At 41.8% G+C, this 17,680-nt stretch overlaps 1 protein-coding gene across 7 annotated transcripts in view; it reads right to left on the reverse strand.

Moving 5' to 3' along the window:
* The window catches only part of MCTP2 (multiple C2 and transmembrane domain containing 2), a 259,662-nt gene that overhangs the window by 208,039 nt on the left and 33,943 nt on the right, over positions 1-17,680 (reverse strand). For 5 of the 7 annotated variants that reach the window (XM_059879251.1, XM_059879252.1, XM_024982273.2 and 2 more), the window contains exons 2-3: positions 3,784-3,900; positions 1,358-1,402 (exon numbers count right to left, since the gene is read on the reverse strand). The exons of 1 other annotated variant lie outside the window; for it this stretch is intronic. In XM_059879251.1, the coding sequence (XP_059735234.1) occupies positions 1,358-1,402; positions 3,784-3,831 (93 nt within the window). In that variant the 5' untranslated portion in view covers positions 3,832-3,900. The remainder of the gene's footprint in view (positions 1-1,357; positions 1,403-3,783; positions 3,901-17,680) is intronic. One more of the 7 variants, XM_005221777.5, reaches the window with a different exon arrangement.

The raw sequence follows: 17,680 nt of genomic DNA on the forward strand, positions 1-17,680 counted from the left end.
GGCAAACAAAATTCTAAAGAAGGATTATTCAGCATTCTGATAGAACAGGATGAGTTTGTACCCCTAGGTATATTTAATTATACTTGAAACAGAAACAAATCACTGCAGATGGTGACTGCAGCCATGAAACTAAAAGATGCTTGCTCCTTGAAAGAAAAGTTATGACCAACATAGACAGCATATTAAAAAGCAAAGACATTACTTTGCCAACAAAGGTCCATCTAGTCAAAGCTATGGTGTTTCCAGTAGTCATGTATGGATGTGAGAGTTGGACTATAAAGAAAGCTGAGCACCGAAGAATTGATGCTTTTGAACTGTGGTGTTGGAGAAGACTCTTGAGAGTCCCTTGGACTGCAAGGAGACCCAACCAGTCAATCCTAAAGGAAATCAGTCCTGAATATTCATTGCAAGGACAGATGCTCAAGCTGAAACTCTAATATTTCGGCCACCTGATGGGAAAAGCTGATTCATTTGAAAAGACCCTGACGCTGGGAAAGACTGAAGGCCAGAGGAGAAGGGAACGACAGAGGATGAGATGGCTGGATAGCATCACTGACTCAATGGACATGAGTTTGAGTAAACTCTAGGAGTTGGCGATGGGCAGGGAGGCCTGGCATGCTGCAGTCCATGGGATGGCAAAGAGTCAGACATAACTGAGCGACTGAACTGAACTGAACTGTAGCAGAAAAAACCCTATCTCATTTATCTAAAAGATATTATCCTTAATGGAAAGGTCTCCAAATCAGTTTCATGAAAAGAACAAACGATTTCTCTGCATTAACAGTCAATTGGCTTTTTTCTTCTAAAATCTTCCCAATCTATCATCTAACTTGTTACTAAATCTGTAAGCCAGTTGAGGGAAGGAAAATTATTCCACATACCAGACATCTATTAAAAGTATATATATATATATATGATGGAGATGGGATTCTCTGGTGGCTCAGTGGTAAAGAATCCACCTGCCAATGCAGGAGATGCAAGAGATGTGGGTTCAATTCCTGGGTCAGGAAGATTCTCTGGAGAGGAAATAGCAACCCACTCTAGTATTCTTGCCTCAGAAATCCCATGGACAGAGGAGCCTGGAAGCCACAATCCATGCTAAGTCAGACACAGCTTAGCAACTAAATGAAAACGACAATATCATGGAGACAGAAACCTCTCTATAACTGAGATCAACCACAAGGACTGGATGCATTTTTAGTCCCCCTACATATGTTCTTGGAAAGAAAAAAAAAAAAAACAAACAAACAGAGAAGTAGGTTCTATCTCCTCTGGTTAATGACATGCCCTGCCAACATGACTGTTCTCTTAAAAATCTCATCTACAGAAAAAAAAAAAAAATCTCAGAATTTCTTACCTCTTTACCAATCACTCCTAATTCATAGTCCGTGCTTGGAGAAGACTAAAGGAAAGGAGAGGAAGGGGCAAGATTATCTGAAGCATCAGATAACTGTATTTTCACTTTAATTCCATCTCTGACAGCATATCCTGGGAGGGATTGGGGGCAGGAGGAGAAGGGGACGACAGAGGATGAGACGGCTGGATGGCATCACCGACTCGATGGACGTGAGTCTGAGTGAACTCCGGGAGTTGGTGATGGACAGGGAGGCCTGGCGTGCTGCGATTCATGGGGTCGCAAAGAGTCGGACACGACTGAGCGACTGAACTGAACTGAACTGACAGCATATCCACAGTTATTATCTTGCCCTGCAATGACCAGAAGACCAAAAGGTATACATGGTTTTTAAATGAGCCCTGGGTTAACACTCCATTCCAAAAGAATAAAGAAATCGCACAGAAAAGCAGAAGTAGCAGGTCTGAGATTGCTATCTTTTAAAAGACCTACTGAGAGCAGGAGGAGAAGGGGATGACAGAGGACGAGATGGCTGGATGGCATCACCAACTCAATGGACATGGGTTTGAGTGAACTCCGGGAGTTGGTGATGGACAGGGAGGCCTGGCATGCTGCAGTTCATGGGGTCGCCAAGAGTCGGACACGACTGAGCGACTGAACTGAACTGAAAAGACCTACGTGCACGGTTATTCCTGGGGTAGCATCTAGGAACCTAGATGCTTCCCACCATCCTGAGTGACAGGAGCATCTCACTGTCCCTAAACCATGTATGCAAATCATTTGTCTTATGCTGAATACCGGCTTCCTATCTAAAAGTCTGGACATGTACTATATGCTAGGTAGAGGGTGCCTATGTGACCAGTTCCCAACACAAATCTACTTCAAAAACCTCTCCAATGGCAGCTGCGGTGAAGTGAAGAGTTAAACACCAGCAGAGCATCTAAGGATGAAGATGCTTTTGACAACAGGGACTGTCACCCTGGAGGCCAGTCCAGTGACAGCAGAGCCAGAGATGCTCCTGTTTGTGAGATAAAATGTTGGCTGTGACAGAGCCTCCAATTTCGGTCCACTTAGTCTATTTCTTCAGCCCTCCCTTACATCCAGAGATCCGTGTACTACCCTCTAAATTCTGGGTAGCCAGAAAAATACTTCTCTAATGAGTTTCCCTGGTAGACAACATTTCGCAGGTGCCATCACATCTCATTAGAGGAATCAAACCTGTCCTAAGTGATTCTTTACAGGGGAATCTGTATGCATTTTTCTTCTATGCATTTTTCTCTTCACTGATTTTGCTGAGCATCCTTTCCCTTAGGAAATCATAGCTATGAGCATGACCAAATGCTGAGTCCTTCTAGAAAGCCACCTGACCTGGGGGCAGTCTTTGGAATCCCTGACATAGAAATGTTATTAAGAATGCCAATGCTTTAACAAAAGCTGTCAAAACGAACAGATACGGAAGAAATGGAGACTGTCTAAATTATTCTGATTCGTTTTTAGCAAGAGTAACTGAAAGAAAACAAAGCAGATTTTTCTTTAAAAAAGAGAAACCAAAAAGAAAGAAAAAAATGAAATCTCAAAGTTAAAATTTTTTAAAGTATAAACATGAAAAGAGTCAGCTCAACTTAAAAAACAATAAGTGGGTGGGTCTGCAGGGAGTGTAGGAAGAAAACGAGATGAGAAAAGGTCAGTTAAATCAGTGGAATTCTATGGGCTTCCCTCACCAGAGAAGGTAGGTGAGGGTCAAGAAGGTAAAGAATGTGTCTGCCAACACAGGAGACATGGATTCAATCCCTGCGTCTGGAAGATCTCCTGGAGAAGGAAATGGCAACACACTCCAGTATTCCTGTCTGGAGACATCCATGGACAGAGGAGCTTGCTGGGCTACAGCCCAAGGAGGCGCAAAGAGTCAGATGCAACCAACACTTTCACGTTTCACTTTCATTCTTTCATCACTTTCAAGGCCAGGCTGAACTGTGAGCAGCATCCTCCCATCCAGAAGCATTCAAGAGGAACCAGAGACCTAACAGCTAAGGAGGCCTAACTCAACTTAAAGGGGCAGGTGGTGCTCTGACAGTAAAAGCTGGGCCAGCCTGATGCTGGACATCCTGAAAAGAAAATCTCAGTGTTATCAGGGAACACAGAGACCATGAGGACCTTTACCCTACCCAAGGGTTTCTACCATCTTTTATCAATGTCTGGAGTTCTGGCAGGGATGCTGCTGCTGCTACTGCTGCTAAGTCGCTTCAGTCGTGTCCAACTCTGTGTAACCCCATAGATGGCAGCCCACCAGGCTCCGCCGTCCCTGGGATTCTCCAGGCAAGAATACTGGAGTGGGATAGGTGACCTAAATAACAGTCTGCAATTTGGGGATGTCCCCTTTATCCCAAGAGAAATGGGAGAGAGAAGGGAGGGAAGGCAACAGTGATTACCAGGCGCTCATCATTTCTGGTAGCTTTCCAATGCTCTATAGTCAGCATGAACACTGACCCTCAGGTTTCACAAATGCAAATTTCTTCAGCACTCTTGTGTTTTCACTTTAACTGCACCTAGAGAAAGGAAATCAAACGAACAAACTAAGGAGCTCAGCACCACGTCAAGTACCAGTCCCTCCTCACGTGCCATCTCTCATTTGTTTAACTGGAGAGTAACTGCTTTACAATATCGTGTTAGTTTCTGCTGTAGGATGAAGTGAATCAGCTATGCATCCGTGCCCGTCAAGTCGCTTCAGTGGTGTCCGGCTCTGAGTGGTCCTGTGGACTGCAGCCCGCCAGGCTCCTCTGGCCGTGAGCTTCTTCAGGCTGTGTACACATACATCTCCTCCCTCCTGAGCCGCGCTCCCGGCCACCATCCCGGCCACCATCCCACGCCTCTAAGTCGTCACGGAGTACCAAGCTGAGCTCCCTGTGCTACCCAGCAGGTTCCCGCTAGCTATCTATTTCACACAGGGTAATGCATCTATGTCAATCCCAACCTCCCAATTCATCCCATACCTTCCTTCCCCTATCCCCACATGTCCTCTCTCTACATGTGCGTCTCTTGTTTTATTGTCAAATTCTGTGTCAGGATCCAGTGAGATCATACCATCAAAGTGCTTTGCAAACATTAAATAAATACTAAGTGGGTTTTAACATTATATCTCCTACCCTAAGGTCTTCTAAACCTTTCCTGATTTTCCTTGATCTAAAGAATTTACGTTATTAATTGTTCTGTTTATTGAATAATTTGTTGATTTCACCCTGACACTGTTTATATACACACCTCAGTTCATAATCATTTTCAGATCTCTGGACCTCATAGCAACACTCAGATATTCTCAGCAGTGGTTATGTATTCCTACACCCCTTCTTGTTGCTGGTTTGTTTGTTTCAAACTTTGTTTTCTTTCATAACTTTCTAAAAAAGAAAAAATTAGCCCTATGAATATGTATAGAAAATTATATAACACCAAGGTACTGGTGAAATAAAAACTTAGCTGCAACAACACTACCTGTGCAGTTCTTTCTGATGACTTTCCCCTCATGCCCTGTCAGAAGGAACCACTATTGTAAATTATATTTATCATAATACAGTTATTTTGTTAGAGGTCATTCAGGGGTATGTAACATAGTACTATTTTTCATAATTAGAAACTTTATTGCAAGCTTTATATAAATTGTATATTACCCCAAACTTTTATATTTTTAACAGTAATGCATATTTATTTTATCATGTCAAACAATTCAGAGGTACCTGAGGGACATAATAATCTTCCTCTATCCTTTTCCTCAATTTTTAAAATATTTTATACAATTTTAAAAGGCTACTTTCCACTTACAGACATTACAAAATATTGACTATACTCCTCATTTTAGACAGTACGTCCTTGAGCCATGCTTTTAAGTCAACATTTCTTTCAAGAACTTTATCCACAATGATAAACGTAGTTTTATTAGAGAGATTTTTAACAGTCATATCCTATTTCCATTTTCAGAAGATTCCACAATTTGATTTTCCTGCTGATGGATCCTTAAGACGCTTACCATATTTTACAACTACATAGTTACACAAAGCTTTAAAGGAGATTCTTAGACATATCTTCTGATGCATAAGTCAATTTCTCTCAGCGTTTTCAATCAGCCATGGACTCCTCCATTAGAAAGTGAAAGTGTTAGTCACTCAGCCACGTCTGACTCTTGGTGCTCCCATGGACTGTAGCCCGCCAGGCTCCTCTGTCCGTGCAATTCTCCAGGCAAGAGTACTGGAGTGGGTTGCCATTCCCTCTCCAGGGGATCTCAACTCAGGGATCAAACCTGGGTCTCCTGCATTGTAGGCAGATTCTTTACCATCTGAACCAGGGAAGCCCCATTAGAAGTGATCAGAAATGTCTGAAGAATGTTTGGATGCTTGAATGACCACAGTAGGAGACATAACGCACACACAGTGGGTGTGACTCAGAGATATGAATGACACCCCAGAAGAGAGGCTTGCCCTGCCCAAAGTACCAGTAAGGTCCCATTGAGAAACACCGTATCTCAGAGTTGAGTTATTGGTTTGCAGGTTAGGTGAATCCTACACTTGACTCACAAGGTATTGCCAAATTGTTCTTCAAAGTAGATATATTAATTAATATATCTAACATCAGCCAATAATTTCCTATTGTGCAATTTTTGCCTGCACCTACCATTGCAAGATTTTTCTAACATGTGCCTATCTGAAATTGTGAAAGGGGATTGATCCATTATTCTCTTAGCATGATAGCTTCAGAGTTGTTTTCTTATTTATTGGAAATGGTACTTTAAACAATCTAATAATAATGCTTTCTTTGTATTTTTGTTGTAAATCTCTTCACCCAGTATCTAGCCTTAAAAAAAGAAAGATTTCTATTAAGGTACCAAGATTCACATGTATAAAAAATTTAATGAGCTGAATTTATAAGTATTTTTCTTTGCATATTGTGTGTTTGTGTGTGGCATTTATCCCAGGGGTATGGTTTAAAACCCTCAAGGTCACACATACATTCTCATACATCTTCCTGGAAAAGCTCTGAAGTTTTGCTTTTCACAATCTTTATCCTGAATTGTTTACTTATGGTTTGAGGTGGGTATGATATTTTATTTTTTATCCATATGGATAACCAAACTTTAAAGCACTTTTTATTGATAAGACCTACTCTAACTCCCAATGACCTTCACCTGTATCAGATATATAATTTCCATTCCTAAGATCTCTATCTAACTATACCTGTGCCAGTATCTCATAATAATTATTTCCTACATAGACCTGTAGTAAGTCTTGATATCCAATAACATAAGCCCCCACCTTGCTGTGGTCCTTCAGATTAATTCCTTTTTTTCTTTGTTCTTCCATGTAAATTTCAGAATTCAAAAGTCTAATACCCCCACCTCCAAATAAAAGCAGTGGAGATTTTGACTGCGAACTGCTTTACAAATTAATCTGAGAACAGCTTCATATTGTTCTCTTTCTAGCTATGAATATGGTTACTTTCTATATCTCTCTCTTTTTTTTGGTAACAGATTGAAATTTTTAGAGCAATTTTAGGCATACAGAGTAATTGAAAAGTATAATCTCATATCTCCTCTTCCTCCCTATATACAATATCCCTAGTTATTAAGATCTACACTAATATACTTATAATTGATGGACTATTATTGATACATTTATTATTAACTAAGGTCTATAATTTACCTTAGTATTTACTTCTGTATTGTATAGTTCTATTAGCTTGGACAGATGCATAAGGTCATGTGTCTACTCATATACAATCGTCTCAGTGTTGTAAAAATCACCCACCTATCCCTCCCTCCTCTCCCCTCCTTAAACCTGGCAATCATTAATCTTTTCACTGTCCACAGTTTTGCCTTCTCCAGAATGTGATACAGTTGGAAACACACTTTACGTAGCCTTCTCAGACTGACTTCTTTCACTTGGTAATATGCATTTAAATGTCCTCCATGCCTTTTTGTGTCTTGATAGCTGTTTTATTTTTGTTGCTGAATAATATTCCATAGTGTGGATATACCACAGTTCATTTATACATTCATCTTTTCTAAAATAAGTATTTTTTCTTCCTTTACTGCTCAGAGTTTCCAATTCAATATGGAATAGTATATTGGTAATATGCTCTATCTCTTATTTTCTTGATCAGTCTTAAGGGGTTTATTAGTTTTTAATATTTCTAAAATTAACTTTTGTTGATTTATTTACTGATTCCTGTTTCATATGTTACTTTTTCCTTCTTCCTATACCCTCTGGGTTTAAGTTTCTTTTTTTCATTTAGATTCTTGACATGGAAAACTGGATATTGATTTTCAGACTAGCTGCATCCCACAAGTCTTATGTCAAATCATTATGTCAGAATCATTACCATTTAATTCAAAAGACTTCCTAATTTCTATCTTGAGTTCTTCTGTGATACACAGGTTTTCCTAGAGGTGCATGTGTGTGTGCAAAGTCACTTCAGTCGTATTTGACTCTGTGCAACCCTATGGACAGCAGCCTGCCAGGCTCCTCTGTCCATGGGATTCTCCAGGCAAGAATACTGGAGTGGGTTGCCAGGCCCTCTTCCAGATCTTCCTGACCTAGTGATCAAACTCGTGTCTCTCATGCCTCCTGCTTTGGCAGGTGGGTTCTTTACCACTGAACCACGAGGGAAGTCCCTTTCCTAGAGGTATAGAGCTTAATTTCTTAAAAAAAAAAGGGGGGGGGGGGAATTCCCTGATGGCTCAGTGGTAAAAAATCTGCCTACCAATGCAGGGGACATGGGTTAGATCCCTGATCCAGGAAGATCCCACGTGCTGCAGAGCAACTAAGCCCATGCTCCACAACTACTGAGCCCGCTCTCTAGAGCCTGGGAGCTGCAACACTGACCTCCAGTGCCTCAATGACTGAAGCCCTCGAGCCCCAGAGCCCACACTCCACAACAAGAGAAGCCTCTGCAGTGAGAAGCCCACATGCTGCAACCCGAGAGAGCCCTCCTACTCGGCAACAAGAGAAAAGCCTGGGCAGTACTGAAGACCCAGCACAGCCAGTAAATAAACAAAATTATAAGCAATGGGATTGTCTAGTTATCTTTACATTATTGAGTTCTATCTTGACTCCTAATGGTTAAATGAAAAGGAAAATCCTCATGTTTCCTCTTTATTGAAGGAGGAATGGCAGCACTCTTTATTGCCTAGCCACAGTCAGTCAGTTCTGCAGTTCGGGGTTCTATACATGCCAATCAGCTGAAGTCGTCAGACTGTTGTTCAGATCTGTCTTCTGACTCTTCTGTCTTCTTGTTTTAGTAGAGAAAAGAGGACTGAGAAACAGCAATGATGCTGAGTTGACAGGACTTGATAAAGGGATGAGAAAGACGGGACGTCAGCATTGAGTCCATCCAATTAAAGAGTCCCAGGGCCATCCACTCAAATGTCCAGATTTTGAAGGAAATTCCTGAGTCTTAACAATACACACTAGGTATGTGTGTGTTAGTCACTCAATCGTGTCTGACTCTTTACGACTCTATGAACTGTAGCCCACCAGGCTCCTCTATCCACAGAATTCTCCAGGAAAGAACACTGGAGTGGGTTGCCATTCCCTTCTTCACAGGATCTTTTTGAGCCAGATGGAATCCTGGTCTCCTACACTGCAGGTGGATTCTTTTACCTTCTGAGCCACCAGGGAAGCCCACACACTAGATATAAAGGAATGTGGTTCATGTTTTCACACAGCTGAGCTTAATGGTCCCATGTTAAACCACACACAGAGATATCTTAACCAGTACCTACATTTGAAAACAACTGCCAAGCCTCAAATATCCTGTCCATCATTATTACATGTAAAGATTGCCTTGTCTGGAAATTATCTGTAGAAATAGAATACCTGAAGTATATTTAGGACTTCACTGGCAGAGGGATAGTATGAGAGAGATTTAATAGCCAGTAAAAATATCATCCCACCTGGGGAAAGTGCATATTGCAGAAGCTATTTTAGGACACAAAATACAATTAAAAGGTTAGCCTAAAGACACAATAATTTAAAACCGAGGAAACCTTATACATATCTTCCTGTGTCATTTCTTGCTTGGAACAGAGCCTGTTTAACAATCTGTGCTTATTCATAAGTCACCAAATCAACACAAATTTTTCAGAATACAAAACAACACCTATCAGAGAAATAGTTGGACCAATCAACTACAAGAAGGAAATTTCACTTATGAAAACTCTCTTTTAAATAGGCATCTCACACAGCTTATCATTCCCCTGGTCCCAAAACATCAAGCCAGTGGGTTTTTTTTAAATAACGCAACCCTTAAAAGCATTTCCCAAGTCTATACCTATAAGAAGCAGTAAATATCTATCATCTAGCCAAAGAACAATTACACCTCCTCCAAGCAGATAAGAAAACTCAAATCATTCTAAGGTGCTATGGGTAATAATGTTGATGACCTCTAGGGATCTGCAACCAATTTAAAAACACACAAAGAATAATCACATCATTATATCCTTAAAACAGTCTCTTATCAAAAATAAAAGTATCATGCTTTCCTCAATTAAAAGTAAAGGAAGAATCACAGAGTTGAGTGAGTAGAGAGTAGAGAAATCCGATTACGACAACCTGGTCTCTTACCTCTTACACTATTTCTCAAAACTGTTTAGATGGAGAGATTTCTGTAATTGATTAATTCCACCATCTGGATTAGAAACTATTAGAAAGTATAACTTTATTACACACACACAGTCTCTCTCTCTCTCTTACACACAACATATGTATACAAACCAATTATAATTTCTTTTCTTTGCTATCTTTAATAATTCATTCATTCAATAAAAGTTTATTGGCATCTATGTCCTAGGGGATATTACAGCCATTAGGGATTCATCAGTGAACAAAACAGAGTCCCTGCTTTCATGAAATGTATGTTCCACTTGAAAAAGACTGACAATAAGCCAAAAAATATTTAATATATTGAGTGATGGTAAGGGAAAGAACAAGAGCTGAGGGGAAGAGGTGGCTGCTGAGAGCCAGGCTGCCATTTCTGCATAACAGGAAAGCCTCCCTCAGATCAAGTGGGTGGAGGAGGAAAGGAAGAAAGTGGGGGTGGAGCGTGCAGTGGACATGGAGAGAAAAGGAACCTGCCCACAGAAGAAGGAACAAGTGCAGGAGGTCCAGAGGCGGGCAGCTCTCTCAGGGAGACAGAGAAACCACAAGGAGTCCAGTGTGTGACTGGAGAGGCAGGACAGAGAACCACAGGAGATGAGTTTCGAGAGGAGCAGGTCGAATCAGGCAAGTTCCCGCTGGTCCCTGCCAGGACCCTGGATTTTACCCTGAGCTGGTTGGAAAGCCACTCCAGCCAGCCACACTCTGCTAATTTTACTATGCATCTGGTGCTGTGTTCACTGCTTCATTTACATCATCAGCAATGCTCACAATGATCTTATGTGTGTGTGGGCACACTCAGTCACTCAATCGTGTCCAACTCTTTTGTGACACCCTGGACTATACCCATCAGGCTCCCCTGTCCATGGAATTTTCCAGGCAAGAACACCGGAGTGAGTTGCCATTTACTCCTCCTCCTCCAGGGGATCTACCCAACCTACAGATCGAACCTGCATCTCTTGAGTCTCCTGTATTGACAGGTAGATTCTTTACCACTGCGCCACCTGAGAAGCCCCCAGTGATATTAGACAGTAAGCATTTTCACTCCAGCTTTCCTCCAAGTTGATGAGGAAAATGCAACTTGTTCAGGTCCACAGTTCTGGAAACTGAAACCCAGACTGATCCAGATCAGCACTGTTTAACAGGGATGGAAGAGGGGATTACTAGCATTCGGAGCAAGACAATTCATTCATTCTTTATGTCTTCTTTAAGACAAGACATTCAAATCTTTATAATACAACCAATGAAATGATATGATCCAAGACAACCAAAGTCACAAGAAAAAATTAGTATTATCTAAAACATTAATTATACTTACAACTGAATTTGGAGAGAGCTTGAAAATTGGCAGAACTTGAAACCAAGCCCAACCAAACCTAACTGCTTCAATAGGAGACATTTCAACGGACACTTCAGAAGTGGCAAACTCAATGAAGAACACATAGTAATGAAGCCAATTTAACAAGCAATTTAAAAGCCCTCATATTAGTAGCTTAAATAATAATATCAATAACAGGGTTTTGCCAATTGATACCCAATTCAGAACTGAAAATCTGACAAATAGGCTTCTCTTAGATCCAAAAATACACCAAAAGATTATAAATTAGAGTCTTTTAAAATAATTTTTTCAAGACTGATTCTATTTTTCTTATCCTCTACAACCCAAGCAACAGAGAGCATTACCTAAGTGGCTCTTGGTTCTTATCAGAACAAGGCCCACCCATAAGTTCATGATCTAACGGTAAGGGCAGAGCAAGGAGCAGAGTGCTGTTAAACCACCGCAAATGTGCAGAGAGAGACCTGGAACGGTATTTAATGAGGCACGAATCCCACGGTCTATACAAATGAAGCCAGTGAAGAGGAAAAGCAAGATGGAAGACTTCCTCAAGAAAAGGAGAAGTGACAACGAAAAGTAAAGAATCAAGAAGAGAAAAATGAACAGAAGACCGTGCCCGTACCCTGACACTCAGGACGAAACCAGCTCTCTTCTACAGTGACCAAAACCAAGCAAGCAAGTGCAAAACACGGGCAGTGCAAGTGCGGGCAGGGGTGCTGAGCAACTGGAGCTTTCCTGTTTGCTGACAGTCTGGCGGTTTCCTATACATTTAAACATATACTTACCATACGGCCCAACACCACCACTTATAGGCATTCACTCGAAAAAGAATTCAAACAGATATCCATACTACTGAAACATATCTGTTTATGAAAGCTGTATTCAAAAATCATCAAAAACTTAACCCAACTCTCCCAAAACCAGTAAATAGCTTTTAATGAAAAGTGAAAGTCAAGTAAAGATAGGGTACATTCATATGATGGAACACCATGCAGCAATAAAAAGGAATAAACTTCTAATATACACAACAACATGGATATCGACGTAAAAACGTTAAGTGCAAGAAGCAAAACACAAAAGGCTATATACTGTCTGATACCATCTTTTATGACATTCTAGGAAAGGGAAAACTGGACGGAAGAAATAAGATCAGTGGTGGCTTGGGAAAGAAGACAACTACAAAAGGGAACGGGGAACTTTGGTGGGTGATAAGAAACAGTGTATATCATGATCTGTGGTGGTGCTTGCATGACTGTTTCTCAAACTCAAGACAACTATTTATCTCCAAAGGGTAAATTTTAGCCTATATTACACCTCAATAAAACTGGTCATAAAAAAACTGAACGAACTGGATTTTACCCAAGCTGCAGGGCAGTTCTTCAAAACAAACCAAAATGATGCAATTCACCCGAGTACTTCCCGGTCCCTGCCAGCCCTGCTGCTGTGGAGAGTCAGTGGTTGAGCACAGTGTCACGCTTTCAATCTTAAAATCCCTCAAACACCACCAGCAGTCCTTTGCACTGTATTTCAAGAATGCCTCACGATGTTCTAAAGAGGGATTTGTTGTGTTGCTGTTGCTTAGTCGCTCAGTCGTGTCTCTTTGTGACCTCATGGACTGTAGCGCATCAGGCTCCTCCATTTAGGAGGCAAGAATAATGGAGTGCATTGCCATATCCTTCTCCAGGGGATCTTCCCATCTAAGGGATCAAACTCACATCTCCTGCATTGCAGGCGGATTCTTTACCACTGAGCCACCAGAGAAACACGATACTGATAAAGTACGTGTGTGCTTAGTCGCTCCATTGTGTCTGAATCTTTGAGACCCCATAAAGACTGTAGCCCATCAAGCTCCTCTGTCCAGGGGATTTTTCAGGCAAGAATACTGGAGTGGGCTGCCATTTCCTCCCCAGGAGATCTTCACAACCCAGGGATCGAATCTGCATCTCCTATGTCTTCTGCATTGCATGCAGATTCTTTACCCCCTGAGCTATGGGGGAGCCCACTGGTAAAATGGATCTGATCCAGATGCCGGAAGAGAGTCTGATCTCCCAGTGAAGCATATTTCTTAGTGGCCCCAAGCTTTCACCTCCTCCCTGCTCCTCACAGTCCACCCACTCACAGGTAGTGGTCTCCGAAGGTGAGTGCATTCATCTCAGTGTGGGCAGGAATTAAGAACAGAACTTCTACATATATTTATCTTTATTTTTAAATTGAGAAGCATTAATTATTGCTAAAATTTAATATGCAGGTTGATTCACTCACTTGACAATATTTATTGAACCAAGAATTTGTGCTAGGAATGGGTCAAAGTGCTAGCAAGGCCACAATGAACTGAAGTCCCTGGACTCAGGAGGTGTGTGTCCTGAAGAAGTGGACAGATAAAAAATTATAATAAAAATACAGCACAAACAAACCAAAAAGTATTTGCATGCAATTCCCCTAGTGAAAGGCACTAATAAAGCCATGAAAGGGAAGAGAATGTGGTCCCCACACCTAATCCTCTGAGGGAAAAATGGAAATTTCACAGTACGGAGATCACAGGCTCTCAGGATATGTGTGCTGCAAAGTGAAAGGTAGGGTGTGTGCGTGTGTACACATGTGTGTCACACACCTGGCTAAAGAAATTTTAAAATGTTATCAAGTTTCCCTGAAAAAGATCCTTGCAAAGAAACTACAGACTAAAGAGAACGCTGATAATTAAGCACCGGCAAAAGCAATAGAGAGTGGTAATTACACTCCTAAAGTGAGCTTTCTTTTTAATTAAACAATTAAGTGATTAAAATAATTTAAGATTCCATGTTTAACCACACTGCTCTTAGTAACAAGTATTTAGTTCTCCATAACTCAGGTGAGAGTAAAAGGGTTCTTGATATTTATAATAGGTTTTGAGATGTTTAGATACTGAAAATTCCATCTCCATCTCATCCTTCCTTTTTTAGACTTTTTTATGAAGGCCTAATTTATAGAATAGAAAATTCACCCATTTTTAAGTGCATAATTGAGTGAATAATATTAGTGAATTTTTATAGCTATGTAATTATCTCCATAATCTCCTTTGAGAACAGTCATCCTTCCTTTTCAACCTTTTTTTAATGCTAATTACAATGTATATAGGGCCTCCCTGGTAGCTCAGCTGGTAAAGAATCCGCCTGCAATGCAGGAGACCCAAGTTTGATTCCTAGGTCAGAAAGATGCCCTGGAGAAGGGGTAGGCTACCCACTCCAGTATTCTTGGGCTTCCCTGGTAGCTCAGGCGGCAATGAAGCCACCTGCAATATGGGAGACCTGGGTTCGATCCCTGGATTGGGAAGATCCCCTGGAGGAGGGCATGGAAACCCACTCCAGTGTTCCTGCCTGGACAACCCCCATGGACACACAGCTGAGTGACTAAGCACAGCACACAGTATATAAGAGCCATGTATATGCAGTCTGTGGGTGAACAAATGCATACGCAGAGGGAGGTGTTTTAACATACTGAATACTCAAGAGGCATGAACCAAAAGCATGCAGTATATGGCATTAGGGCCCCAGTCACTGTGGCCCCATACACAAGCCACCCTGGACTTGGTCCTTTCTCTTCCTTTTACGCCTTCATTATCTCTATACAACACCCAATGCCTTTCTCTGCACTAGAGTAGCGTGCCTGTGATCCACGATAAAATCAGGGGAAGAACACACACAGGGCCCTTGTAGAGACAAGTGTTTGGCAATCACACCATCACAAGCGGACTCTGCAGCAGAGTTAGTGTCTCCAGGCTAGACCTGGAGATCTGAAGTCAATGCGGTAAAATAACACCCAGCCTCCAAGATCCCAGGGTGAGAGAGCGACGTGGGTACACACAAATGCGTTACAAACCAGCGTGACTGGCATCTGCTACCAAGCAGTCTTACGAATAATCAACAAAGAAACCACTCGGTCCAGAAACTGCCGCGCACCTCCTGAACAACAGCTTTTACGTAAAAGGTAATGAGAAGCAGGCCTTCCTTTTGGGGAACTGATCAAAACTCAGGACTAAATTCAGAGTCCCTCTCTCCCCTAACCTAACCTAGCAGTCTGTTCCAGTATCATTTCAGCTTCACCTTTTTACAGCTTTCACCTTTTACCTTTTTGCTACCTTTCACCTTCATTCTTTTCCTTAAAAAGAAAATTTTGGAGCAGGTCTTGTATTTATTGGTGGCGTATCATAAAATCCTTAAGAAAAATGAAAAGGCCAGTTGGGTATGGATAACCGGGTGGATTAACAGCTTACCTCTGAGGGCTTATAAACTACCTCCTGTCTTAAATATCTGACACACGAAATACATAGTGTCTCAACAACTAACATAACCAGGTAGCCAATGTTATTATTCCCATTTTACAGAGAAGAAAAGAATGTGCAGAGAAGCTAAGTAGTCCTGCCGGAGGGCAGGGAGTTAGTAAGTGTCAGAGGCAGAATGGGAACCCAGGACATGGGAAACCACAGCTTGCTTTCTTAATCACACATTCTAATCTCTCCCAACTCAGAGACCAGGATAGGATGGGGATGCTAACTGCAGGGCCATGGCAGGCCAATGGCAACTCACTTACACAAGTGGAGGCAGGCACTGGGACCCAGGAGAGGCAAGGCGCATCTGACAGGTCTCCATCAGCTAGAGAACCCAGCCACTCCAGGCAGGAAAGCTTGGATCTACTCACTGTTACCAGATCCAGCTCTTGGGAAGCAACAGTTTAACTACTCAACTCATCATTCAAGGCACACATGTGGTCTCAACATTATGCTAACTACAGCTGAGTCCCATCACTCATGACTTCTGTACTTGTGACTTTGGCCAGTAGCACTTTCTAGGTCAGTTCACGAACACACACAGGGTGACAAAAAATTGGAGTCGCCCAACGCGCACATTCCCAACCAAGGCTGAACAAGGCAACGCTCTCCCTTCTTATCTCAGATCTCACACTGTAAAACTGTAAACAAATAACGTTTTCGAAGTCTACTAGGTGTCAGTTTTTCGGTTTTTGCTTTTTCTTGGTCATCCTGTTGTTCGTAACAACCCCAGACATAGTGTTATATGAATAATGAGAATCAACTATATGTCTCTTTGGATAGACAGAATGTGTCCTGTTCTGATCCACCAACAGGTTTATGGTCACAAAGATTTAAGTCAAGATTCTATTTTGCACTAGAAAGAAGAAAAAAATAATCTGTTTTTCCATAACACAATACAAACCTTTATTGAAAAGCAGAGACATTACTTTGCCAACAAAGGTCTGTGTAGTCAAGGCTATGGTTTTTCCTGTGGTCATGTATGGATGTGAGAATTGGACTGTGAAGAAGGATGAGCGCTGAAGAATTGATGCTTTTGAACTGTGGTGTTGGAGAAGACTCTTGAGAGTCCCTTGGACTGCAAGGAGATCCAACCAGTCCATTCTGAAGGAGATCAGCCCTGGGATTTCTTTGGAAGGAATGATGCTAAAGCTGAAACTCCAGTACTTTGGCCACCTCATGCAAAGAGTTGACTCATTGGAAAAGACTCTGATGCTGGGATGGAGTCGGGGCAGGAGGAAAAGGGGATGACAGAGGATGAGATGGCTGGATGGCATCACTGACTCGACGCACATGAGTCTGAGTGAACTCCGGGAGTTGGTGATGGACAGGGAGGCCTGGTGTGCTGCGATTCATGGGGTCGCAAAGAGTCAGACACGACTGAGTGACTGAACTGAACTGAAAATACACTTTAAGAAGCAATAAATATTTTAAATGCATATTAAATGGAACCTATAAACATAGCAGCTATGACTTGTATAAATCTTGTAATCACTGCTTAATTTGTTTTCACAATGAAAATTAGGAGCCAGTTTACAGAACATTAATTTTGACCATTGATCTAGGACAATACGTTTCCGGCAACATCCTAGTCATCTCCCAAAAGAAAAAGTTCATATTGTAAGTTGCTATATGACAGACTGGGGAATACAACACCTAGAACACAGGTACATACACACTCACTGCACAAATTAAAAGTGCAACCTTCAAACAATTCTTAGCAGAGCAAGCTCAGTTAGCAAACACTACACATGTTCAGTTCAGTTCAGTCACTCAGTCGTGTCCGACTCTTTGCAACCCCATGAATCGCAGCACACCAGGCCTCCCTGTCCATCACCAACTCCCGGAGTTCACCCAGACTCACGTCCATTGAGTCAGGGATGCCATCCAGCCATCTCATCCTCTGTCGTCCCCTTCTCCTCCTGCCCCCAATCCATCCCAGCATCAGAGTCTTTTCCAATGAGTCAACTCTTCGCATGAGGTGGCCAAAGTACTGGAGTTTCAGCTTTAGCATCATTCCTTCCAAAGAAATCCCAGGGCTGATCTCCTTC

The sequence above is a fragment of the Bos taurus genome, chromosome 21 (assembly GCF_002263795.3).
Source record: "Bos taurus isolate L1 Dominette 01449 registration number 42190680 breed Hereford chromosome 21, ARS-UCD2.0, whole genome shotgun sequence".
Taxonomy (NCBI): domain Eukaryota; kingdom Metazoa; phylum Chordata; class Mammalia; order Artiodactyla; family Bovidae; genus Bos; species Bos taurus.